The sequence below is a fragment of the Aythya marila genome (genome assembly GCF_965140915.1).
Source record: "Aythya marila genome assembly, chromosome: Z".
Taxonomy (NCBI): domain Eukaryota; kingdom Metazoa; phylum Chordata; class Aves; order Anseriformes; family Anatidae; genus Aythya; species Aythya marila.
Genome location: NC_139080.1, coordinates 27,511,012 through 27,537,056, shown reverse-complemented (window position 1 = coordinate 27,537,056; position 26,045 = coordinate 27,511,012). Strand labels below are relative to the sequence as shown.

At 41.9% G+C, this 26,045-nt stretch overlaps 1 protein-coding gene across 2 annotated transcripts in view; it reads left to right on the top strand.

Annotated features, from left to right (window-relative positions):
- Positions 1-15,837: 15,837 nt before the first annotated feature.
- The window catches only part of TNPO1 (transportin 1), a 60,540-nt gene continuing 50,332 nt past the window's right edge, over positions 15,838-26,045 (top strand). Inside the window, exons 1-3 of one of the 2 annotated variants that reach the window (XM_082783238.1) lie at positions 15,838-15,966; positions 16,236-16,350; positions 19,672-19,747. In XM_082783238.1, the coding sequence (XP_082639364.1) occupies positions 16,246-16,350; positions 19,672-19,747 (181 nt within the window). In that variant the 5' untranslated portion in view covers positions 15,838-15,966; positions 16,236-16,245. Of the gene's footprint in view, positions 15,967-16,111; positions 16,351-19,671; positions 19,748-26,045 lie in introns of those variants that run through there. The other variant, XM_082783237.1, reaches the window with a different exon arrangement.

Sequence of the window (26,045 nt, the reverse complement as noted above, 5' to 3'; positions counted from 1 at the left end):
ACAAAAGACAAATGTTCTGTAATGGGAAGATACAAGGAGAATGAGAACTGTGCAACAGACTCAAAGCATCTATAAACATTGCACCAAAGGAGAGCAATTTTGTTTTTGAAACCCAAATTTCTATGTAGAATCTGAGAAAGGATGGTAAATAGCTTGTAATGCCTTTTGTGTATTTTGTTAAGGGCATTACAACAGAAAAGATGCTTCCTGACAGTAAATTTTCCGTGAGGTGGAGAGCATTAGTATCGCTAGCAGGAAAAAAGAAGCCTGGATTCTGCATCCCGATGGTATATAAGAACTGTTACATAGGATGGAGATGTTAACTTCTGTTAACAATTTAAACTGACTTTGGTTTCAGCTCTCTGTAGTTTTATATTTCATGTGGTGGTTACACTGTTATTGTAAGACAAAGATGGGATGCCTGCAAATTTATTTTTGGGAGGGCGGTGAAATTATTTGCAGTGTTGTGTTTTTATTTGTAATATGCTTAATGCTGGTTCAGTATTGCTTCAAAGATTAGTGGTCTTACAGATGCAGTCATGAAAATGATTTTTTTTTCAAAAATACAAGTAAATAAAGTAAAAATTAGGAATAAGAATTATACTGTTATATGCAACCTTTTCATAGCTTCCCACATTAGTGCCTCTTCTTGAATCAGACACTGTTCACGTGGAGTTATTCAGTGATCTCTTAACACCTGTTGCCGAAAAGGGCCATGAAGATCTGTGTAGAAGTATCTAGGCTTTCCTCTGTGGTATCTGTTTGCTTCAAGATATAGCAACTTGAATATGTTATTTAATTGAAATTGCAAGACTTCTCTTAAACCTTAGCTTCATATTTCACATTCAAGGGCATTTAAAATATGACTGGGTAAAGTTGAATGGAAAAAGGTGAAGCATTCTTCTATTGAAATATCAATTTGTATTACATATACAGTGTGCCTCTCTTAACTGGAATAGTCTTTACTATATAGATGGTATTCTTTTCCTTACCGGATTATCTCGTGAGTTTTATTGTTCTGGTCAGATGAAACTTAAAAATTTTCTAAAGGAATTTTTAATAACATTTTAATTTCTAAATATATTTTATATCTGGTTTACAAAATTCCTGTAGAGTTAATGTTGAAGTGCTTGGATAGTACTGTTTTCTTATATTAAACAGTAATAATTTCAACTCTGTCTTATTTACCATCTTAAAATACTGATACTTGGAGAAGGAAAAAATAATGTATTTGTAAATTTCACTCTGTATGTATATACAGGAACAATTTGGGTGGGCTATGTGTTTGTGCCTGTACTTCCACCTTTACCCTGCATTTTTACCCTCTCCTTCAAGCCTTAAAATACAAGGAATGCCTGCAGTCATTTCTTACGTCTCTCGGTGAGATCGTTTTAATTGCTTACTTGTCTTCAGAGTTTCACTTCCTTGATTAAACTGGTTAGGGCATCTTTTTTAGTTTCTTTTGCTTATATGTATGATTGTATTAGCTTATTCTTCTCACTCATGATCACATGCATGGCTTTGTCTCCTTTTGGAAGGAGATCCATTCCAAATCAGTAATTATTTGCTCATTCATCCAGGAGGATGGAATTTCAGAATATTTATCTGACTTCAGAGATTAGGGAAGGCCAGACAACTGTACTCAGGCTCACAGGGCAGAAGATTGAATTCTTGCTTTGAGCTGATGCCTTTTAAGTCTTTAAGTTCTGTTTTCGTTCTGCACATTTGAATATGACTCCAATTAGTCACTGTGTAGGACAGATACAAGCTTGCTAGAGTAACACAGAGATTAATATAAACCCTAATCATGTCATTTCCTTGAGTCAACAGCATCATAAAGACCTAAGATAAATCACTTACCGCAGTAAGGAAATTCATCAGCCACATGGGGAACAAAATATTAGTAAAACGGTTGGTGACGCTGGTTTAGCGTATGGCATTGCTGTCAGTGTTGCAAATGCCATCAAAGCACCTCCATTACCGTCACTGACAGACCTCACAGTGGTGGTAGTATTGCTGATAGTTGTATGTCTTGATGCATGAGCTGTGTGTAAATGCTTTAATAAACATTAAGTAATTAAACAGCTGGATTCTCTGCATCCCTGGCTGCAAGATACTTTGTCAAGAAGTAAAAATAAAAATCTGACAAACCACATCTTTGTGCCTAATAACATGTTTCTTCAGCCCCCTTACTGATTTCCTAATAGTGCCTGGGTTTTGACTGGAGGAGACTCCTTGCTTCTTGAAGACATCCTTTGTACTCATGCCTTTGTAGCTGGTGCCAGTGGTTAGTGCGAGAAGACAGTTTTAATCTTGTATTACATTTGTAGTTTTTCTTTTCCTCAATAAATCATTCTCATCTCCTTTATGCATCAAAACAGACTTAAAAATAAATGCACCATTTGTCTCGTCTGTTACCTCTTTCAGCTAGCAGGAGGGCCTTTGTACCTTTACATGTTTGTTAATACCTGATTAGATTCCTAATCATTGTGTTTTTATACAAGAAATATTAAAGATATTTCTACTGAATGACTTATGGTGTAGTTGTACAAAAAGTCTTAAACAATTTCGGTTAAACTGGTTTATGATAGTTATTTATACATATTTTGCATTAATATTGACTGTTTTTTAGAGTTATGTTTTAACTGTAGTTAGAAAACTGGTGTATTTCCGTTCATCATAATATAAAGCTTAAAAACAGAGAGCCAGTTACTTGGATCATCAAGTTTGTAAGTTTTATTTATTTACAATTATTTTGAATGAAGTAGTTTTAAAGAAGCAACGCACTCTTTTTCAGATCCAAAAACCTCCCCAGACCTGGCGTTACACCACAATGAGGTCTGTTACCTTTAGCATTTGCTGTGGAGTGCTTTTTCTGTACTGTCTGGGCAGGAGAGGACTTCCTTTCTATAAGTTTTTGAAAGAGCACAGAGACCTTTACCACAGGGCTAGGCCACGGGACCTCACACGAAGGCCCCATCTGGCTTGGCTGAACGTTGTTGCTCCTAGAGGAGCAATGCAGAAGTCTCTCTGACTTTCCTTCTTAGGCTTTCAGGGGTTAGGACCACTTTGTCAAACAGGCATCAGGAGGAGATAAGTATCTCATGTTTGTTTGTTTTACTAATCCCCCTCATTTGATGAGGATGAGCACAAAATTGAATAAAAGTAAATGCTAAAATTTCAGGGACCGCATCTCTTCTGTCTTCTATCATTCTCATCCATGAATGTGATTTTTTTCAGCTGTAACTTCATTTTTTAATTATTTCTGCTACTTTCCTCAAATATTTTCAAAGGTCTCAGTTCTGATCTATTAATGAAAAACAACTTCAAAAGCTATGTATAACTTTATTTTTATCTGCCTTGGGACAGTCTGAATCATCAGTTACAGATGATTAGTTTCATGTTCAACCAAAATCTTACAGCAGACACCAGCTGCTCTGTTTCCTACAGCTATGAGAAATAAACTTAACTTAAATAGGAGGTTGAACAGGGTTCATATGTACCTGACACTAATCTCGGTATGCCTGAAAGATTTTAATCTGGTAAAAAGCATGCCCTGAACTACAGATGTGCAGTGTGGCAGGTGAAATGCAGATAAGACCCTGGAACTTCAAGGTGGGGGTGGTATTCAAAGGCTGGAGTAATTCTTGAAGTAGATTTTGCCTGTTAACAATAATGAGTGGAGCTTGTTACCCAGGACAGAGCGTTCCACTTTGACTTCCTTATTCTCAGTTATCATTTTCCATACCTTCAAAAATCCCTTTCATGTTAGGCAATTAAAGAGGCTTGTATGGTTCTTGTGTGGTTATATGAAATCTAGGTACTCTTGAAGTTAGAGAAAGAAGCTTGTGTCCGGGGGAGGGGAAAGGGGGGAAAAATATGGGGAGAGGAGGTTGCACTATATCATACTGCAGCTAATAGATCTGGCATCATCCCTCACAAATTCAGGAGGTGATGATTTTGTCAGTCATTGATTCAATTTCAGATTTTTGACTGTCAGTATTAAGAACATGTGCTACCATTTTACTGTGTAGTATGTGTGATTACAATGGGGGTATCCTTGTCCAGAAGATTAGTTAATCAAAGGCATTTCAAATCAAGAGATCTTTGCAGTTTTGCCTACCTCTTGTCCAGTCGGTTGGACTTTTTACTGAATTATAAGAGCAATGTTTTACTCTGTCAAAGTAGAATTCAAAACTTCCCTGATGATTTCCAAACTGGTGACAGCTTAACAGGTTTCTGTCTCTGCAGTTGATGATGTCGTGCATGTAATAAAACCCAACAATTGCAACAGGCTTCGTTTTTTAGCTTTCACTTGTATGTCAGCCTGTGCTGTGTGTTTATGTTTGTAAGCCTAATTTGGGTTAAGTCTTAATTAACTATTCTACAAGGTTTCAAGTGTTCATGCAAGCTGTGGCCTATCATCCATCTTGTCTGCAGTGATGTGGTGGTTTGGCCCTTCAGATATACAGAAGCTGCATTTCTCTGCACTTTATTATATGCTTGCTGAATAGGTGAGGAGCAGTCAGAGGTATCCATTAAATAAGGAACACACTTCTGTCCAAAGAGTGTAATTACGGTAGCAGGTTATTATACATACTATTTTATCTGATCAGTGGGATCCCACAGTACAGGCTTTTTTGTGGACACTATCTGCAAAAATAAATACTGCTTGTCACCTTTGGGAAAATAAAACACAGTCGTGGACAGTGATGCCACAGGATAAGCCAGAACTCTCCATTTGCCAAAAGCAACAGTCGAGCAGATTGCCTGAGCAGGTGCATTATCACAACTGGAGGTACTGTCAAAATAAGTTCATCTTCAAGTTGGTATTCCATGGAGAGCAAATCGTGTTACAGACTTAGTTGCCACCCATATTGAAATGTCCAGTCTTCCAGAAAATTAAGAGTTTGGCTTCATTACAAGGTGTTTTATTATGGGATCAATAGCACATGTACACAATTTCTAATATGTTGTGCAGCATAAGACAAAATTGATTATAGCTGTAATTGTCTCAATAGGATGGGAGGCTAACATAATTTCCCTTCGCTTCTTCAGGTTCTTATTCTACTCCTGGACCTACCAGCAGCAAGGAATGAATGACAATAGCAAATTAAAGTCAAATAACTGTACTCAACTCTGAAATTGTATTATGTGAGAACCTGTGTATTTGCTGGTTTGAATATTGCTGGTAGTGTACCGTTAAGGGTCTTAAACCAATGAAAGAAGCAGATAGTTCAGTACATTCCATAACATTTTTAGTTGAGCCCAAGGCATGCCATTGTACTTGGGATCGTGTTGGACTTTTCTTACATTCCACTGGGTGGATTTCCTGTAGGTGCCGTCTTTGCTTTTTGTCATCCTCTGGCACCCAAGAACACACACAAATGTTTCCTGTGCCCTTAGTTACCAGAAAAAGTACCACTTCTGTCATATGTGTCACACCACCCTAAATGTTTTATAATGTATTCTCCTTTGATACCTTTGATGGGAGGACTACCAGCATTTTATTATTTTTTTTTAACTGAAAGCTTAGGAAATGCCTCCAGGCAGAAGGTATTGCAAAATGGTGTAGTGATATCTATTCTGCATGAGCTCCTTTGCTAAGACACGCTTATTCTGTGTTTTGAGAGCTTTTTTTCTGCTTAGCTTAATCCACATCACTCTTAGCCTGAAATAAGAGGGTTTATGTAGAGATCTATTATGGAATATCAGTTATCTACTCTTCCCCCTGTGCATACAAACCTATACAGAGACACACTGTAAGCAGTCTGTGTGGAAACTTGGAAGCCTGGATTGTAGCAGTGGATTGGATGATTGATTCTCGTTATTAAACATGTTATTTTACAGATAGCAGTGCCTGTACTTTGTACAAAGAAGGAAGGTAGCTATTAGAATTTGCTGTCTAACAGAAAAAAAAATGCAACTTTTCCAATGTGGTAAAACTAAAGACAGGGAATGATTTTATAAATGTTAAAGGGACTGAAATTGGGGCAAATTTGATAATTAATTTTGATTAGAGAATAGTTATTTGAAACTAGTTTCAAAACTGCTAGCAGCGAGAAGTACTTCCCAGTGTTACGGCTTGGAGGCTAAGACATTTGAGGGATGGGATATCTGCCTACTAGTTCAAAACTATTTTGGCAGGGTGTCAGCAGGGTGTCACCAGTCTCTCCTCTTTCTCTTTTCAGTGCACTGAGATGGCTGGAAGGGTGGGGAGGGTGTTCTGTTAAAAATCTCCTGACTATTTTTGCTGCCTATATTTGTATTTGGAGTATTATTTCTCAATTACGAAGTAATTTTTAATCCAAGTTCCTCTTAATATCTGTTTATAACAGAAAACAAAAGAGGTTAAAAGATTTAGCACTAAGTACACTGTGATATGATAGTAAGGACACTTTCAGAAAATTTTGGCTTCATTGCCCTAGGAAGAAGAAAGAGTTGAAACCTGCCTCGTGTTTGGAGCTAACGCTCTTAAGTACTGGATTTTGAATGAGGTGCGTTACAGAAGTGACTTGGGACATTCCGTAACAAGGAGGAAACAGGCAGGTTTGCAAAGTTGATACTAAAGTTTATCCAAAGTTTGCTCAAACGGGACTTTGGGTGTCTCATCACACTGTGGGTTTGCTCCTCCAGCATCCACCAACATGCTTGGACCAGTGATTGTGGCACTGGCAGAGACAAAGCAAGCGGTGCCAAACTCCAGGTGAAACAGGCCGCTCTTCCCTGCAGAGCAATTCACACAGAGCAGGGCAGAACAGAGCAGTTCACCTCCTCCCTGCAGTCCCCACTTCTTTGTGGGGGAAGCTCCAGGCCTGTATCTTCTTCAATACTGATGCATGAGCACTTCGAAAATGGGTCCTGCATATTCACATGTGAGCAAGCAGCACACAGAAACAGCAGGGTCATTAAATTCAACAGAACTACAACAAAATTAACAGTTACAATAGGATGTGTTGATACTATAGCTTTGGGTGAATATTTCTTAAAGATATCATAGTGGTGCTTTATAAAAATGGCTTGATTAATGAGCAATTTGGAATTGAATATCCCATCTTCAAACAGCATTTTTCACAGTGCTTTGTCAGCTCTTGATTATGGAATAATAGGAGGGTGTTTTTTGTTTTCCTAACCTAATCCAATCATTATTCTGTATTTGTTCTTACAGTCTGTCTCAGCTCACCCCTAACTGGAAAGTTGCTTTTGTTTTTGTCTGCTTCCATAAATCAGTAGCATTAATCTTTCCCTTTGCCTTTATTCTCAACGATGACTAAGAATTAACAGTAATACTGCTAGCAGTAAATACAGTCTTGACATTCATCGTAATATTGTTAAGTATATTTTACTTATCTTGAACCACACATTTTTTGTTTTTGTTTTTTTTTTCAGTCTAATTTTTAACAGATTCTTGATTTCTCCTGTCGTAACAAGTTTCACATGAGAGTGATGTATCCAAGTGTTTTGCCCTATTACAAATACTGCAGAAAAGAAAGTTAACAACACCAAAAAGAGCCTTTCCCACCTTGGGCTTAACTGGCTTTTCCTTTCATGTGCTTTCACCTGCATGTAATCTGCTGGTTCACAGAGGTGCATTTTCCCTCCTGACAGCACTGGTTGCTGTAGCTGAGCTTGGTGTTGGGAGGGTTTTATCTTCTTCTGGAGCTCCACCGCACTGAGCTAACCTTTCATCCCCATCCAACAAGCTGGTCTTTGTGGCAGTGTAAGCATTCAGAACCTGCAGATCTCTCCCAAATGATACCTCAGCTGGTGTTAACACTCTCTGGTTTGGCCTCTGTCTTCTGTGCATTGAAGTGACTGGTGAGGCATCTGGCCATATCAGATTGGGTTCTGCACAAATTTTAGACACGGAACGGTTCAGGCCCTGTTTCATTCTTTCAGTTTTTCCTAACAATTACGTGTGGTAGGGTTATGCAGTTGTTGGGTGATAGCTGATGTTTCGTGTAAGCTTTTTGAAACCTGGGCTGTGAAATGGCTGCCCTGCTCGGAGTCGATGTTGTCTGGAGCTCCAGACCCGGTCACCACATCTTTTAATGGGAGCTTGACTGCCTGCCATCTGCACTGCCAGCTGGAAGAGTCTGCTCTTCACTGTGCGCTGCTGGATGCATCACGCTTTTTTGGGAGGTCTTTTCTGGGAGGCTGATAGCTTCTAACAAATCCTTGATCTGCTCAGCATTTGCTCTCCAGCCACTGCTGGAGCTCTGGAGGTCACAAACTGCCCTTGTTTCCACAACTGTCCTGTCCTGTAGCGTGGCGGATGGGTACAAGAGCATACTTCAGGTCCCTGTAGCTATTCACTTTGTTCCCTTGTGCTTCCCTGCAGGCTTCTGCCAGGGCTACCAACTCGGCTGCTGGAGCATCGTGTCTGGGAGAAACAGGCTCTGCCATTAATAAGCACCTTGTGCTGAGTCAGGAGGGCGGCATACCCTGTTACTTCTGATCCCAAGGTGATCGGCCTACAAAAGCCTGGAGTTGGCAGGGCATGTCTGTAAGGTCTGCTCTTACCTCTTCTCAATTTTGGGTGACCTCTGTGCAGTCACAATGTGGTTCCCCATCACCCAGGTTCAAGGTGTTGCTTCTCTGCTGTCAGCAACAGCAATTCGTACTGCTGGAGTCTCTGAAAACTCAACATGTGACAATTTAGTGATCCTCAGTTCGACATCATGTGGGGTGTTTACAGTCAGTGGGTGTCCTAACACAATCTTCCCCTATTTTTCTGCCATCAGTCTTCCAAGGCTATTGTTTTAATACATTCCTTTGTCACTTTAATAACTGGGTGCAACTGGGCTGGGTGGTAAGCCACTGGGGGCACATCTGGCTGCCCAGAGTCTTAGCACCAGAGGACACTCCTTTCCTTTCACACACAAGTGTGTGAAGGAACAGCTTACTATAATTTGGCATCCTAAGTGCACGTGCTGTCATCAAATGCTTTCTTCAGATCTGAAGTCCATTTCAGTGGTTCTTCAGCATCTGCTTGTGTGGACGCTACCAATGGTGTGGCTGTTTCTTCAAAGATATGGATCTGCAAAAATCCTACGACTCCTAAAAATGTTCTAACCTGTTTCTTTGTTAGAGGCCTAAGCATATCCTGAATGGTTTTTATTCACTAATTGGATATTTTTCCACCTGTCCTGGTTTCAGTTGGGACATAGTTAATTTTCCTCCTAGTAGCTGGTAGGGTGCTATGTTTTGGCTTAGGATGAGAAGAGTGCTGATAACACCCCGATGTTTTAATTGTTGCAGAGCAGTGCTTACACCAAACCAAGGACGTTTCAGCTTCTCGCTCTGTCCTGCCAGCGGGCAGGCTGTGGTGCAGCAGGAGCTGGGAGGGGACAGACCCAGGACAGCTGACCCCAACTGCCCAAAGGGGCATCCCGTACCGTATGGGGTCATGCTGAGCAATAGATAGGGGTGGCTAGCAGGGTGGGGGGCCGGCTGCTCGGGGTTAGGCTGGGCATCGGTCAGTGGGTGGTGAGCAATTGCACTGTGCATCACTTGTTTCGTACACATTATCATTAGTAGTAGTATTATCATCATTACTGTTATCATAATTATTATTTTCCTGTCTTAATAAACTGTCTCTATCTCAACTCACAGGCTTCACTTTCCCATTTCTCTCCCCCATCCCAGAGAGGGAGGAAGGAGGGTGAGCAAACGGCTGTGTGGTGTTTAGCTGCTGGCTGGGTTAAACCACACCACCACCTTTTCCAGATAATACATATCCTATATATTCTACTTCTTCCCTGTGAGATTTAGCTGGGAAAAACATGGTGGCCTTTTTTAACTGAAGAAACCAGTAAAGCCTTTCTAATGTTACAGTTTTCCTGATTAGAACTAGCAACTTGCAGATGATCAACATATTGAATCAGTGCAGAATTATTTGGTAATTCAACATTCGGCAAGTCTGTAACTAATGTCTTTGGAAATATTGGAGGTGATCCTTCAATCCCCTGCGGTAATCTCATCTATATCATTTGTTGCCCCTCCCATGTTAAAGGCAAATATATATTGATATGTGTATTGAAATGCTAAAGGAAGTGCACACAAATTACTTATAGAAAAATGTTTAGCATCTGCCATGGAGAAGGTTAGTATAATTGATGGATTATGGACTACTGGGTGGGGTATTCTACCCATTGTTACTTGCCCTTAGGTTTTGCACAAATCTGAAAACCGGCTTTCCTTCTGGGCCAGGATTGGGCTTCTTCACTGGTAATGATGGTGTGTTACAGGGAGGTTCACGAGGGAGTTAAAATTCCCTTCTTCAAAAACTCTCAGTCACTGGCCTTATTTCCTCTTTAGCCTCGTGACAACAGATGCTCCTTCAAGAACGGAGGTTTCCCTCCCTTTGTTTCCAACATAAGTGGGGTTGATGACTTTAGTAGACCCACATCCATTGAACTTCTTGCAGACAAAGATGTCAGTATGCCTTTCAGCTCCTGAGGGATGTAGTTTATTTTCTCCTGGCCTGTAACCATCATTTTTTTTGGAACATTTTTCTATCAGAAGTTTGAAAGTTATACCTTCAGGAATGCATACCAATCTTGTTTGTAATTTATGCACTACGTCCAATAAGTCCCACCCTAACAAATCTGGAGATGCTGATTCCAATAACAACAGCAACAACAATAAAGGTCTACTGATAGGTGTAATGGTACAAATGGGCCTATCTTTCAAACACTTACTTGTTTTCCTTCTGGAACTACTATGTTTACTTTTCCTGTCACCTTTGAGTTCTCTGGGAGATTGGTTAGGGTGGAGTAAGTTGTCCCAGTATCAGCTAAACATGCATAAACCTTATTTCCAATTTTTATATCTAATATAGATTCCCAGGATCTGCCTGGGAGGTGTATTTCTGTTTTGGTGTCCACTGCTGGGGCTTGGGGGTCTGGAAACTCCTTATCGTCCTCTCTCCATCCCCTGCCCTGCAGGGCTTCCCTAAACTATGGTCTTAGGTCCCCTGCCCAGCGTAACGGGGCATTCTCGTCTCCAGTGTCCTGGTTGCTTGCAGTATCAGCAGCAATTCTCTGGTGTTCCTTGACCTCTGCCCTGATCTCTGCTTCTCTGATTTCTTACTTGCCTCCCCTTAGTGTCCCTCCCAAGTAAGGCTGCTGCCAGGGGGCTTGCTTTTTCATTCTGTTTCCTCTGCCGAGTTGCTTTTTCCTCCTTTAATTATATGCAAACGTGGCTATGCTTGTTACTTCTTCCATTGATATACCTTGTCATCCTGGGAAATGTTCTGCAGAATAATTACTGGTACCTGGGGCTGCTTGATCTACAAATAATGAGACAACCTGGGGCTGGTTTTGTTCTGCTTCAGGATCTGTTCCCCCAGACATCGGCGGCTGTTTCCCTAGCCTAGTTAGAAAAGCAGAGGGGTGTTCCCGTTTCTTGCTGACAGCCTGTTGCCCGTGTCCAACGTGCTGTTCTTTGTCCCGCTGCCCCCGCCGCAGTTAGTAGCCCCCTCGCTGCAGTTACTAGCCCACTCGTGCCAGCCCTGCCGCGCCTGGGGCCTGCAGCCTGGCTCCTGGCCCAGACACGTGGCTGCGCCGCGCAGGGCTGCGGCCGCTCGCTCGTCTTGGGCCAAACTCGATCGTTTCATCCGTCCCCCGTCAACAAAGCCTCTGGCGGCTGAGAAGCGTCTGTCCACGTCAGATCATACGCTCTAAATATACTTCTAATCATCTGTAATGCTTTTCCAGGGCCCTCCTGTAGCTGCGGCGCTTGCTGCTGTCACGCCGCCGAGCCTGCCGCGCTAAAAGGCACACGCACGCGGAGGGAGGACCAACTCCTTTAACGGAGCTCGCGGAGCACGATCGGGATCAGCAGCCGGGGGTGCAGAAGGGGAGAGAGAGGAGCAGCCCAGAGGCGTAGGCAGCACAGCGGAGCAGTGTCGGCGGCGCTAGCAGCAATTGCTTGAGCTTGCGTAGACAAAAGAGCGTAAGGCGACACCTTTTTCCTATCACCGTTTGACTTTAATTGATCATTTTGGTTCGTCTGCTCTGTTCTGCAATCTGCCCAGATGTTCCAGTAGGCCAGTTAGGCAGGGAATTGGTTCCCCAGTAACAATCACAAAAAACTTTAGCAGATCAACACTGAAACTGCCAACTTCTGGCTGCCTTTGGTCTGCAGTACCAAATGCAATCATAGCAGACCAAGCTTTTCCATAAAATTCCACTGCCTTTTTCATAGATAATTACAGGTACCACCACTTTTATTCAGATTTTTTGAAACTTATGCTAGCAGAGCACCTCTCACAAGCACCTTGTCCCACGTCCAATTTGCAGGATTTATGTGGATTTACAGTTTTTAACACACCACCACCATGCAGCATTTATGTGGATTTACAGTTTTCACAGATCACCACCTCACCTCCTTACAGCTGTCTCCAGCACCCCTGGTGAGAGACAGAAAATGAGTAAATTCACACAGTTTGTGGCCCAGCCTGTCCCGGGAAGCTCTGAAGCCGAGCAGTCAGGGTCTAACCTGGGTTACCAAATTCTGGCACAGAAGTGACTTGGGATGTTTCATGAGAAGAAGGAAACAGGGCAGGCTTGCACAATTGTTACTATAGCTTAGCTGTGATTGTGGGAGCCCTCCTCCATTAGGGAGATGGGAGGGAGAGCCCCCCCAGCCTCAGTTAAAACCTGTGGTGCCTTACGTCTGATCCCCAGCGTGACACCCCACACAGCCCCTGCAGTCCCATTGTTGCCCCAGCCCCTTTCACCTTGTATGAGATATGCCTGAAAAGTGTAATTTAATCCTGATCTAATGTGACACTCTGAGAGAGAAAGCAAAGAGTTCCCAAACAAAAATTAATAAAAATTATCTTTGTGCTCTTTGTGGATGTTCAAATATAACATGACAAGGTTTGTTGAGAGAGAAATAAAGATGCAGACTAGTTCAGGAGTTTTTGTTTGTTTGCATGTTTCTCTTTTTTTTTTTTTTTTTTAATACACATTTCTGTGATACCAGTGGACATCTGAAGCTTGGATAATAGAGGCATCAAAGATTGGCTTCACTATGTGTTCCAGTCTCCTGTCTTCAGTGAACTTTTGTCTTTACATATGTTGATGCAGTGCTCCATATTCATTTCTGGTGCATTCTACTGATTGAGTGGGATGAGCCAGGCCATCATCTGTTTTGATGGGTAGCTTCCAGGCTTCTAACCACTGCTTAGTTTAACATTGATTCTGAATTTCTCTCTACACAAGAAGATTCTTGCTAGAGAGAAACGGTACTAGAAAACAAGGAGGCAAAGGATTTGGAAAGAAGCAATTGTCTCATTTCTTCTACAATATTCTTTACTTTCAATCGTATTTGTTTTTTTCACTCAAAGTATTTTCCCCTCTCAATTTAAAGGATAAAAGATGGGTAAAAATAAATTCAAGGTAATGGTCAAGAAAAGAAGGTATCCAGCTAATTAGTTACCTGCTTTGATTTCTGTGTATGCTGAGTAGTTTCCAGTGGTAAAGGATCCTATATAGAACCTCAGGAGGAACCTGCCCCGTAGGACAAACATATAAAGCTTTTACATGTTCTACTAACTATAGCAGTTCCCATTCATTCCCACTCTGCTTTGTATGCCTTTTTCTCTCTTTTCCACAGCAGAAAGACAGGGAATTAATTCTGGTCATGTTCATGGAAAGGAAACCTACGTCAGTCTTTCTTAGTTCCAGATCCATGGCCTGTTTCTCTTCCTGCTTCTTCCTGTTCTTCCTCTCAACCTTCCTTTCTAGTCTCGTCCCTTGTTTCCCATGTCTAATCTTATTTTTGTCTAGGTTTGGCCCTTGGTTTCCTGATCAAATTAAGCAGATGCAATCCTTGTGTCATAAATTCTGGACAGTAACTTTTGAAGCTCTAAACAATTTCAACCAAATTTGACAGTGAGCCAGAAGTCTCAGTGATAATGAAGTTTCTAAAACCTTCCTGGTAAGGCAGCAGTTGGAGAAGTGAGATCCAAATGAGCACTTCCTTGGCTTGTTGGACCTCACCTTTCATCTGCTTCAGCTGTGTAAGCATCATTACGGAAAGCTCTGCTGCACATATGTTGTGAACCACAAGCATAGTTTCTGATGGTCTGAATCTGGTTAGCCGTGATTCTTTGCTTGAGACTTTTCCGTGCCCGAGGGAAATGAGTGGCAATTCCCACTGCTCATAAAACTCTTGGATAAAACTTCGTGCCCTTCCTTTCCTTGTAACTGGTGGCGAGTCTTTACTCTCCTGCCTTAGTGACTCCAATTTGTAGGCATTTCAGTGGGAAAAGCTCTGAAGAGGTGCACTGCTTTAGCAATCTCTCCCAAACAGCCCTGGGATAACCGTGGCAATTGCTTAAACAGCAGGTAGCATCAAACATCCCATTTATTTGTTTGCTTGTTTATTTTAAAAGACAGTATTTTTCTGTCCGTTGGTTTTGTTCTCTTGCTTGCTGTGCTGCATACTTCTCTGCTGTTTATCTGTTTCCTGCTTCTTATTCCAGTGTGCATGCTTTCCTGACTGACTGTCCTCATTATCCAGGAGTGTGGATATTATAGGTACATGGGCTGTCATACTTGTTGCCTGTTCCAGTTTGCTCTGCTGTTTTGCTGTGGGTACTGGTTTTGGCTCCTTCTGCAAGGCTGGTGGCTCACCTTAACAGAAGGCAAGTTGGCTAGGTACACTTCTTAGTACCAGCTGACTGTAACTTAAATACTGATTTAATTGAGAGCTTTGGGGAGGTGAGACAAAAGAGTTACACAGCAAATTACCTGGAAATCACTATTGTTCCCTGTCCTTGATGCCTTGGTGTGAGAAAAATCTCAAATAATTTTTTTCAGACAGGATCTTCTGTGAAGCTATTTTATTCACAATTGCAGTGGCAGGCGTCCTGTCAATCAGGAGTGCATTTTAGTAAACAAATCATAGCCTCTTATTTCCTATTACCCGATGCCTGATCACCTCCCCTGTTTCCTCATTGCCTGAGTACTACAGGTTCGCAAGCTACTCGACGCTTCTCTGTACCATACATGTACAGTTTTTCTTTTTTTTTTTTCAACCCTTTAATTTCTCCTTTCTTATGCTTTGAGAACCTGTGATCTTTGTTTTGCTGTTCTCACGCTGCTCATCCTGCTTTTCTCAAGCTTCTGCCTTATTTTGGAACAGTGAGGCCTTCTACTGTCCACTTACCTGCTTAGCATTTCTTCTTCTTACGACTACACAACTACCTTGGAATACAGAAAATTAGTTCTCTACGGCAAAAACACAGCTTAGTTTCTCACGCTCGGCATTGCCTCAGTCCTTAGGGTTGCGATGTGCAGCGCACGTGCGGCTCAACCCCAGCGCTGTGCTGCAGCAGAGGCGGCAGAAAGCGAAACTAGTTTTCTGTTCGGCGAGCAGGCTGCTTACAAACACAGCGACTGAGATCAGGGCATTGCAGGCTTTCACGTTCATATTTTGCGGGAGTCTCACGCAGTATGTGTTTATATTTTGGCCGCTGGCGCGTGTATAATATATACAAGCAGGAATGTGTGGATACGGGGCGGATAAAAGAGGGTTGATAATGTAGAGCTGAGACGCGTGGCGCTGCATTTTGGGGTAGGATGCGCCGGGCGCTCAGGGCAGTTAGTTCCCAGCTGCCTTTTCGCAGCGCTGTTCCCTCCCCCCCCGGGGCTGCTTTCTCTCCCAAAAACCTCCCCCCCCCCCCCCCGTGCGGTCCTGCCCTTCCCTTCCCTTCCCCCGGCGGCGCAGGGGGAGGCGCTGACGGCTCGCGGCGCTTTGTCGCCGGCAGGGGACGGCTGAGGGCGGCCCGGCCGGGCGCTAGGACCCAGCGGCGGCGGCGCCACCAGCAGCAGCAGCAGCAGCAGCAGGAGGAGGAGGAGGAGGAGGAGGAGGAGGAGGCGGCTCCCGGGGCCGGGCCGCCAGCCCCGCCGTGACTCAGTGCGCTCGGCCGGGCGGAGGAGGCAGCAGCAGGTCGGTGTCGGTCTGTCCGTCCGTCCGTCCCTCCTCACCCCCGGGGGCGGTTGGTGGGGCCGGGGAGCGGGCTGGGCGTCGCGCTGCGCCCTCCCTCCCTTCCTCCCTCCCTACTCCCTCCCTACTCCCTCCTTACTCCCTCCTCCCTCCCTCCCTCCTCCCTTCCTTCCTTTCTCCTCTCCCCTCCCTCCCTCCCTCCCTCCCCGCGGCCTGGGCCCCGCCGCGCCGCTGAGGGGCGGCCCGCGCCGTTGTCGGCGGTGTGTTCGCAGCTCAGCCAAGATGGAGTACGAGTGGAAGCCCGACGAGCAGGGGCTGCAGCAGATCCTGCAGCTGCTGAAGGAGTCGCAGTCGCCGGACACCACCACGCAGCGAGCCGTGCAACAAGTATCCTTGGGGCGAGGCCGCCACGGGGACGGGGGAGGCCGGGCGATGGGGGGGAGAAGGGGGGGAGGAGAAGCGCGGCCTGCGGGCCCCGGGGGCCGCCCGGCCCCGGCCCCGGCCCCGGCCCCAGCCCCAGCCGCGGCCCCGGGCACCTGTTGCGAGCCCGCCGCCAAGGGCCGCGGCTCCCCTTTCAGGCCCCTGGCTGGCGGCGGGGCCGGCCGCGTTACCGGGTTACCCCGCGCTGGGACAACGCCAGCGCACGGCCGCGGCGGGGCCCAGGCCCGCAGCGAGGCCTCCCGGGCCGTGGGGGGGCCGTGGGGGAGCCCCCGGCCCCGCTCCCGCCGCCCGCGGTCCCCGTGAGGAGGCGGCGGCGGGGAGGGGGGGTGGGGGGGGTGCGCCTCAGGGCGGCTCTGCCGGGCGGGTTTTTGTCAGCGGAGCGCGCCCGTCTTCCTCCCCCCTTCCCCTCCCCCTCCCCCCAGTCTTGAAACGATGAAATGGCGGAATAAAAATGTAAAGGGAATTTTTTAAATTTTTTTTTTTTTTTGGATTGGGAGCGGTGGAGGCGTAGCTCGCCCTCGAAAAATATTCCAGCCCGCGCGGGCCTTCGGGGCAACCGCATCCGTGCTGCGAAATGCCCAGAAGCCCTCCTGAGATTCGCCCGGCGGTGCGAATTTGTCATCTCCCACCCCTTCGGGGTTATTATCTCGCTCCCTTTTTATTTAAGGCGTGTGCTCGAAGGTCTTAGCAGATGGCACCAGAATTGATCCGCGTAGGTAAGAACCGTTGTAGGTAAGGTTATTTTAAGAGTTTAGCTTAAAGACAAATTTACTCAACTTCTGCACTTTGCTAACCCATACGGCCAAGCACAGAACAGCTTCTGCTATTATCTGAAAAGCAGAGTGAGTTTTGATATCAATCACCCTGCTCTCAGAGCTGTGCCTTAGACTTGTAAAACGCTGTTTCTTCCTTTGGAAAATACCATACGGCATGGCTAGCTGAAGCGCTCTGATAATGCCTCAAGCTTGAGCAAGCGTTCCTTAGTATTTCAAATGTGAAACTGTTTAAAGCTACTGATGTTACAGTGTAGAAAGACATTTCACAGCTCATCTTCAAAAAACCTGCTCTTTTTTTTTTTTTTTTTTGAAAAGTATCAGTGTAAATGTTGGATGGGCAACATAGTAGATGTTGTCTGTCTTGAAGATGAGCAGATTTATTTATTTATTTTTTAACAAAAGTGCACTTGATAATTTGGAAAAATGTTTTAATACCTCTTGACAGGTCACGATCTGTAATTTTAAATAAATAAATAGCCTTTCAGTCCGTTTATGATAGCTGTTGTATTGTAGGGTGCTACTTATTAACACGTCCAAGCAAGATGGCGATTAATGGTTTCAAATTTGAAGGACTTTTCAGTCCATAATTTAATGTAAGATTATCAGTGTACTCACTTGTGCTTTTTCATTATGACACAGTTCTGACATTTAGGTGCTCAGAACTCAAATATAATAAAGTGGGGGAGCACAGGTCAGCCAAAATCCTTTGTTAATTTAGGTTATGAATCAGTAAGGCTTTCAAACATTTGTCAGATGAAAAAATTAACTCTTTTTTTCTTCCAAGAAAAATGTAGGTGAAGAGGATGTTGCGGAAAATCTGGCCTATTAGCTATTCTTTGATTCCTAGACTGGTGAGGTGTATTCTAATTTAATACTGCTCTTTGAGTTCTTTCTGCCTGCTTTTGCTGCTGCTTCATGTTTGAGGCATTGTGACCTGCATTCGTTAGTAATTCTCAACCCACTGCTTTGGTGGTCATGTTTCTGAATTGTGGAGAAGGGAAAAAAAATTACAAGACAAAGTACCCTACTTTTTTTGACTCCTGAAAGAGCTGTTTGGCATGGCAGCTATAACAACAATCTTGAGATATGTGCTTTATCATTTCTAGGCACCACGTGGAACAGTCAGTATTACTTTCACGTGGCATGGCCATCCTTCCATTTACACTCATCTCTTGTGTTTCACGACAAAATATCTTGTAGCTGTGATAAGTGTGCATTGCTCTGTTACTGAGTGGTGAGAGGACTGGCTTCTCTAGCAAAGTTAATACTCAATGCAAACAACCTAAATATCTAAAAAGTTTCTTAAGTTTGTGTTTGAGACTAGATAAATTAGTTGTTGGTCATTAGAAGGAAAAGGATCCTTCAGAACTGTGAGGTACCTAGTGGGACATGGAGACTAAACAGATGAATTTGGTTAAGGTTTTCCCTATTTTGATTGCTTAAAGGTTCAGCTAAATTGCAAGTGAAATCAATGCAATGCATGTGAATCAAGCAGTGTTCTTCAGAAACTATTTTTTTGCTGAACTTCTTGATGGTGTGAACCTACTAGGTATCATCAGTATGTCAGTAACTTGAAGATGATGCTGCGTATTTATGACTTACAATACTATTGTTGAGCAGCATATCAATTCATAACAGGGTGCAAGAACAGGATATAAGGAGAATGCCAGATTGCTTTTCCAGACAAACAGCACAGAATACTTAGAAGTTTGAGGCGGAAGAAGCGGTAGATTTTAGAAAAACAGCTACATACTTTTGCAGCTCTTCAGAAACATAATAATTCTTCTTGTAGTTTCCCCAAGGACATACTGAAGAGGTTGATATTGCTAGTAAGACATTCAGAAAGCTGGCACTCTAGAAAATGGGTTGTATAAGGAAGAACAGTTCTCTATACTTATCCACCATCTCAAACAAGTCATAAACTTGTTACAAATATCCAGGCATTTACAATTAAATTAATTCTCATTGCTGAGAGCGCAGGCTGCAGCTAGTTAGAGTCATTTTTTAAAAAAAGTTTGTCTGGTATTAAGAAAGTGAATAGCATTAAAATCAAATAGCTATTTATGATTTTGATAGGCCAAAGTGCTTTTATTTATGGCGGAGAAAAACAAGAAATGTATTGTGGGATTGTGTCTCAGTGGATTCCTTAGTTTGGCGGGCTTCTCTGATTGTAAATACTGAAATTCAAAACTATACAGAAACAGATTTATAGTGTTTTTAGAAATATTTCTTTAAGAATATTTTAACTTCTGTTTATGTCCCTGGATGTTGGTTTTTTTTTTCAGATTTCACCACAAGTAAAAGGTATTGCTTCATTATGAAGACTGCAGACTGTTTTCAGATTGTTCTTACTCAGAATATTTTAATTTTTATATACAACCATTTAAAATGACACAGTAGCACACAATAAATTTAATAGTAATTGTGTCTGGAAAGCTATAAAAGCTGCATATGGAAGATTTCACTTTTCCTTAACAGTCTTTCTCCTCAGAAACTAGAACAACTCAATCAGTATCCAGATTTCAACAACTACCTGATCTTCGTTCTTACGAAGTTAAAGTCTGAAGGTGAGTTCTTGAGATACAAATTGTTTTATTCTGGTTTTATTTTTCACTTGTTTGGTTTTTGTTTTCTTTACCTTGAGAGAAATAAGAAGCTGATTCCTGCAGTCAGTTTGCTGGTGTGTGGATCTCGATAGTCATTTGAGAACTCATCCCCTCAGGAAACTTTGTGGTAAAATATTTGCTAATTTACTGCTGCTTGTAGTTTCAAAGTTTTAGAATAGATTCCATTCTAAATTCCTATGAAATCTTATCAGAAGTGTTGGAGCATCATACTTCTCTGAGACTGTAGTGAAAATGGAATAGACTTGCTTCATGGTGATGAATTGTGACTGTAGACAACATAAAAACATGCTGCTAGATCTAGTTACGATCATATCACTAGTAGTCAGCCTGCTAAACATTTTAAAGATCACATACTAGAGTTGTCTGAAAAGGCTGCCTGTCAGAACCTTTATCCTGAAGTCTTTCTAGTAAAATGGCATTCTAGTTAACACCTCCTTCCCCCCCTCATCTCCCTGTCATTCTAGTAAAATGGAGTTAGAAATCCACTCAGTATTTACTGAGGGCTTATTCTTATGGATCTTAGTACATGCTCTGTATGGCATACTGCATAACCTCTACCTGCTGGTAAATTCATATGAAAGATTTTCTTTCCAGTGTACTACAGCTACTGATCTGTGAGGTCTTCACTAGTGAGAGAGATTTATTTCAGGACCTGTTTTAGCACACGTGGCCTTTTTATGTTTGTCGTTAATACATTGGGCTGTTTGGGATTTTTTTCCCTAGTGTCGTGCTGACAATGCTTTTTCTGTCTTTTAGTGTATTACCTCTGAGCTTTAGGTGTGCTTGCTTTTTCCACTTGGAATTATGTTTTACTTACTTGTGGCCTTGGCGAGAGATCATTTACATTCTGTTTGAACTAGTGTTTTGTTTGTGTTTTGTCAGCATACCAAAGTAGGAAGAAGAGAGAAGGATAGCATGTTTTCACATTTGAAGGCTGGGATATGCCACAGTGCTTTTGGATTGCCCACATAGGAAGTATTCTGATAATCTTTAAGGTCTTGGAGAAATCTCTGAAATTTGAGAGAGTGCTTTCAAGACCTGAATCGGCCAAGTTAATAAATTATTGAGCAAGTTGGTAGCGTAGATATAAAGTACCCAACACTTACATGTTAATGAATGTGGTATCATACCTTAATTGCTTGTGTGCTTTAAACCAGTAACAGAAAAATAAAAACACAAATCAAGTCTGGTACTGGGATCTGGAATTTGGACAAATGATATGGTGAGGAGGTTGCTTCACATCTTTTCTCTCAGTATGTTCTCTAACACCAATTAACCTGCTAATTTCCCCTTTATTGTTCTGCTCACCACTTGTGCTTGAGGTTCTAGGTACTGATGTATGTTTAATGATGTTAGGATCTCTCTTTCTAATGAATCTGCTTAGGTGTCCTGGTTTCAGTTAGGACAGAGTTAATTTTCCTCCTAGTAGCTGGTAGGGTGCTACATTTTGGATTAGGATGAGAAGAGTGCTGATAACACGCTGATGTTTTAGTTGTTGCAGAGCAGTGCTTACACCAAGCCAAGGACTTCTCAGCTTCTCCAATCCAATTTATCCAATAATCTTTTTACCCCTTCTTAATGTTTACACACATTAATTTATTTGGAATGGAATGAAAGGTAGGAGATGCTAATCATTATGATTGTTTTAAAGCTGTTACATTGCAGGGAGGAAACATTTAGGATTTGGTGGGTTGAGGAAGGCAACCAAACTGAGAAGTAGCAAGTTAACTTCTAAGAAGAGCTGTCTGGGATCATCCTGCACCAATGTCTCTCAAGTACATCATGTAGTCTTCTGTGAGACTACTGAGAAGTATCTGTTGCTTCAGAGAAGATCTTGTCCTGCATCAATCATGTTTTCAGTCATAATCTTTTGTCCAAGGCTGCTGGTCTTCTTCAGCTTTGTATTTCAAGGTCAGGAAACTTTCAGATTACTGAAGGTGGGGCATGGTCCTTGGCATCCCACTTCAGGTGCCCATGCTTGAGCAAGGGAGTAGGATCAGATGATCTTCAGAGGTGCCTTCTAATCTCATCCTTTCTGTGATTCTGTGTCATAATAGAGTCCAGTGTTGGTATTTTTCATGGTGTTTGCCAAGTTCCAAATATCTTGTTACCTTGCTTAGATAGGACTAATGACAGATAACAGAGGACTGTTGGCTGGTTTTGCTTTGAATGGAGGTTTTATTTTGGTTTTATTTATGGAAGTTTTGCTTTTGATGGAGAGCCAGCAGCTCTCCATCCCTTATTAGTCTTTAGAACTGCTGTTACGTAGTTAAAATACTCTTGCATCCTCTTGGAACAGCAGGGGAAATATGATGGACCCTGTCTTCATTACAACTGGGAAGTATTCTTTCACTGTCTCTCTCCTGAGGAGTTTTCTCTTGGCAATCTGTCCTACAAGTCTATTGGCTAGAGAAGGGAAATAGCATGCATTTTAATCCACCATTACAGAATTCCCACATTCAGGAGCTGTCATCTAAGCATATTTTAAGCACCTTTATTTTACCGCAACAAAGTTTGTACCAAACTGTCGCCATTTTTTAGTACCAGAAATTTTACTTTCCTTCTGAAGAAGTCTAACTTTATTTTCCCTTCCAGCCTTAGCTTTGTCCGAATAAAGTTCCTGTATCTGAATGCTTATAACATGTAGGTTTTAGGTCTCTTGTGGTACTACTGCACATAATGTAGGCTTTGATTTGGTTTTGGTTTTAGACTTTTGTGAGTCTCTTTAAGCTGATAAAGGCTTGGATCTTCCTGAATGCAGGTGTTGCCCTGCTACAATTTATCAGTGGAAATACAAGGTCAGTCTTATAGCTAACGCATGCCCGAGCTTTTTTTTCTTGTAATGGTTTGTCCAGACTTACAATGCTATCTTCAGAAATGCAAATCCTGACATTATAAATATCTATCATAGAATGTAAAAACATAAAAATAAACAAATATCCAGGAAACAGCATGCTGTCCTGAAAGTCAGACAGTAGGCAAGCTGATGGAATAAAGTGTCCCAAATCATTGAAGGCTGAGGTATAGATCTCCAGAAGGTAATTCCAAAGAAGTATGGTGCTCAGAGGTCATCCTCAGTTGGGCAAGATGAAGCCTATATTAATTGAAAAGTGTTTGAAAGAAGTTTGTCTTTATTTGTAAATGAAAGTATCATTCAGATTTTCTGTTATTGTAGCTGTTCCTTCTTGGTTTGACAGGTATAAAGCCTGGCAGATAATGTAGTGGTGCTGTGCTGCCCTGGCATCTATCTTCTTTTTTTTTTTTTTTTTTTAAGGTGTCCCCTGAACTGAGCTCAGAACCCTGTAAGCCTGTCTTCTGTAAATAAGTAACTTTCTGGCTTTCTAGAATGTGTGTGTGTTATTACTACTGCTTCCCAGATCCTTGTCTTTTTTTTTTTTTTTTTTTTTTTTTTTGGTTGAGCAAAATAGTTAAGAGTGTCACGTCTGCTTCTGTTCTTTTCTTCTTAGCTTTCTGGAGATTTCATTCTTTGTTCCGAGTCACATATCTAAATCCTCCTTATTTACATTTTTGCTTTTGTAGTCCCAACTCTGTTCCCTTGAAGGAAAGGACAAGAAAACATCTGAAAATTGAGCCTTCTCACTCTCTTGCTGCAGGCAGTTCCAGTCTCTAGTTATGGTGCTTTGAGGCACCTGTTCAAGACATCTGAAGCATGAGGCAGATCAGAGGAAGGATTTCTAGGTATCATAATACAGGTGGCTCAATCTGTAAGCAGAATTTCTGAGTTTTGTTTCAGACCTTACTGACCCAAATGATGGAATTCCCCAAGTTTGTCTGTATCAAAACCTTAATTGTTTTATACCTTCTGTAAGTAAATATTTGATAGATACCTTACCCCCCTCCTCCCATCAAAAACACAGTGGCAAAAATAGCATCCTTCTTAATTCGTCTGTCTTGGCTTTTGTAGAACAATCCTTACAATACCCTGTTTGTTTTTTTTTTTATTATTATTATTTTTAACCTATAATTACATCTTTATCTTCTACAGCCTTCTGAACTTTGTGAATAAGAAGATGATCAGGCTTACACTAAATTATCAGAAGCTGATGACCGTTGTCATTCACCAATAATACTCGACTAATTTTCGTAAATTCAACTTGTCTATTAGGGAGTATTGGATGTGACAACTGTCATAATTGTGGCATGATACTTGGTGGATACAGTGTTGTATCAGCATATTCTGAGATGACAGGGTGTGCTTGCATCAGCAAAGACTACTCTGTTGCTTCCTGGCAACAGTTGTCTGTTCAACTATGTAGAGAAACTACATTGCAACTTTGTAATCTCTGTGGAGGATGCCCACTATGTCCATGCCAGAATAAGGTCTTCACAACTCCGAGACAGCAAAAAGAAAGCTGTCTTTATAATGTGTCAGAACTAAAGTGGTCTTCTATTCTTCTTGAAGGCCTGATGTGGCCTTCAAGACAGTGGATGTTTTATATAAGAATTGCAGGAACTGAAGTTGTGTCAAAGCTTACCGCTTCTTAGGTAAGATTTGACGTACCTGATACCTCTTTATATTGTGAAAAAAGAACATGGCTACTAATAAAAGTTCTAGTTAAAAACAAACAAACAAATAATTATTTTTTAAAAAAATAAGTCCTTTCTCAGATCTGTCTTTTATCGTGCTTAGACAAGCAATAGAAGTCATCGTTAGTTTATGGATCTAAAGCCTTGAGTTGGGTTCCAGCTACTTCGTCCTTTAGATTCACTACTGCGCTTTTTGCCAGGACCTAGGGTAATGGCAACGTACCTTGAGAAAAACACATAATGGTCCTGACGTCATTCAGCTGGCCCATGTAGCCATAGTTATTTATCTGGTTGCCTTGCACTAGGGTATAATCTGTCCACAGAGGTAACGCTAGTGACACCAAACCCACTTCAGGATGGGCTGAAGAGTCAGTCACTAAAACATGATCCAAGATCAGAATCCAGCAGGCTTTGTATAGGTACAACAGGATAAATAGTTGAAAATAGAACAGTGTCTCAACCACTCTTATTTTCATATGTCACTTTGTTATTCAGAGTGCCTTACTTGCTCATGGAGCATTACTGTGGGAAGGTTTGTTAGTATTTTTCCTATCCATCCTCCCTCCCCAGCCAAAGTTTCTGTTTCAATAGAAGCTGACACACATGGTAGCTTATTTTCTATTCATAATGACACGAACGATTCACCTAGGTCTGCAGGTGAAATTTGAAATGGCTTTTCTTAAACTGTTACTGGGATCCAGAGTGGTTCTGTAGGTTTAAAGTGAATATTTTCTGATAAGTGCTGGAAATTAAATATGGTCTGGCCAGTAGTTTTCATTCCATTACAGATTGACTTGGCAAGTTGGTGTTGAAAGATCTTTGAAGCTGAGCAAAAAAAGGATCTTGTGAGATCATGTATTGATTAACTAGCTTTCAGTTTCAGGAACGTATTTTTGATGAGCAGGATTAAACCAGAAAAAGGTGTTTTTTAAATTAAAACAACACCTCCACCCCCAAAAAATCACTCACAAAACCCGTCATCCATCATGATGTCACTTAAATATACTAAAATAGCTGTCAAAGAGTGAATCTGATATCTGATGGGATTAAAATTAAGAATTAAACTCAGATTAATATACCCTTACTTAGAATTTAAAGTGCTGCACAGAATGTATAGTGTCCTAGTAAAACAACTGAAATATTTTCCCCTTAAATTCTGATGTATTGAGAATTAAAAACAAAAAACAAAAAAACACCTCGGTATTAGAATCAATGCAAAAAGTAATTGAGGTGCATACATTTATTAAGGTCAACCAACTCATGAGATGATTAATTTTGTAAGATCAGAGCACTGAAAACTGCATGCTTTTTCACCTGTATGGCAGCTAACTCCTCCTTTCTGTGCCCCCTGAAGTCTGTATTGTAATACAGACTTCAGTAAAATGTTTCTCCTAAGCAGTTTCATGGCATATATACCATAGGTGAGAAATGACGAATCTAAATATTTTTTTCTTTTAAGAGTCTTGAAAGAAACTTTGAAGTTACCAGTGGATTGTGTTATGGTTCAGGAATGCTTTCTCAGAAATCCTTATCGTGAGCATCCAGAATCAGAGTGTGGGATCTCTATTATTATCTCTTTCCTTCTATGGGTTTTAGGAGTAAGGTAAATATTGAGAAAGAGCAGCTACAGTAACAAGTCTATTGAGTGCAAGTACCTGTTTTCTAACCCAGTACCCTGATCTGCTTACAT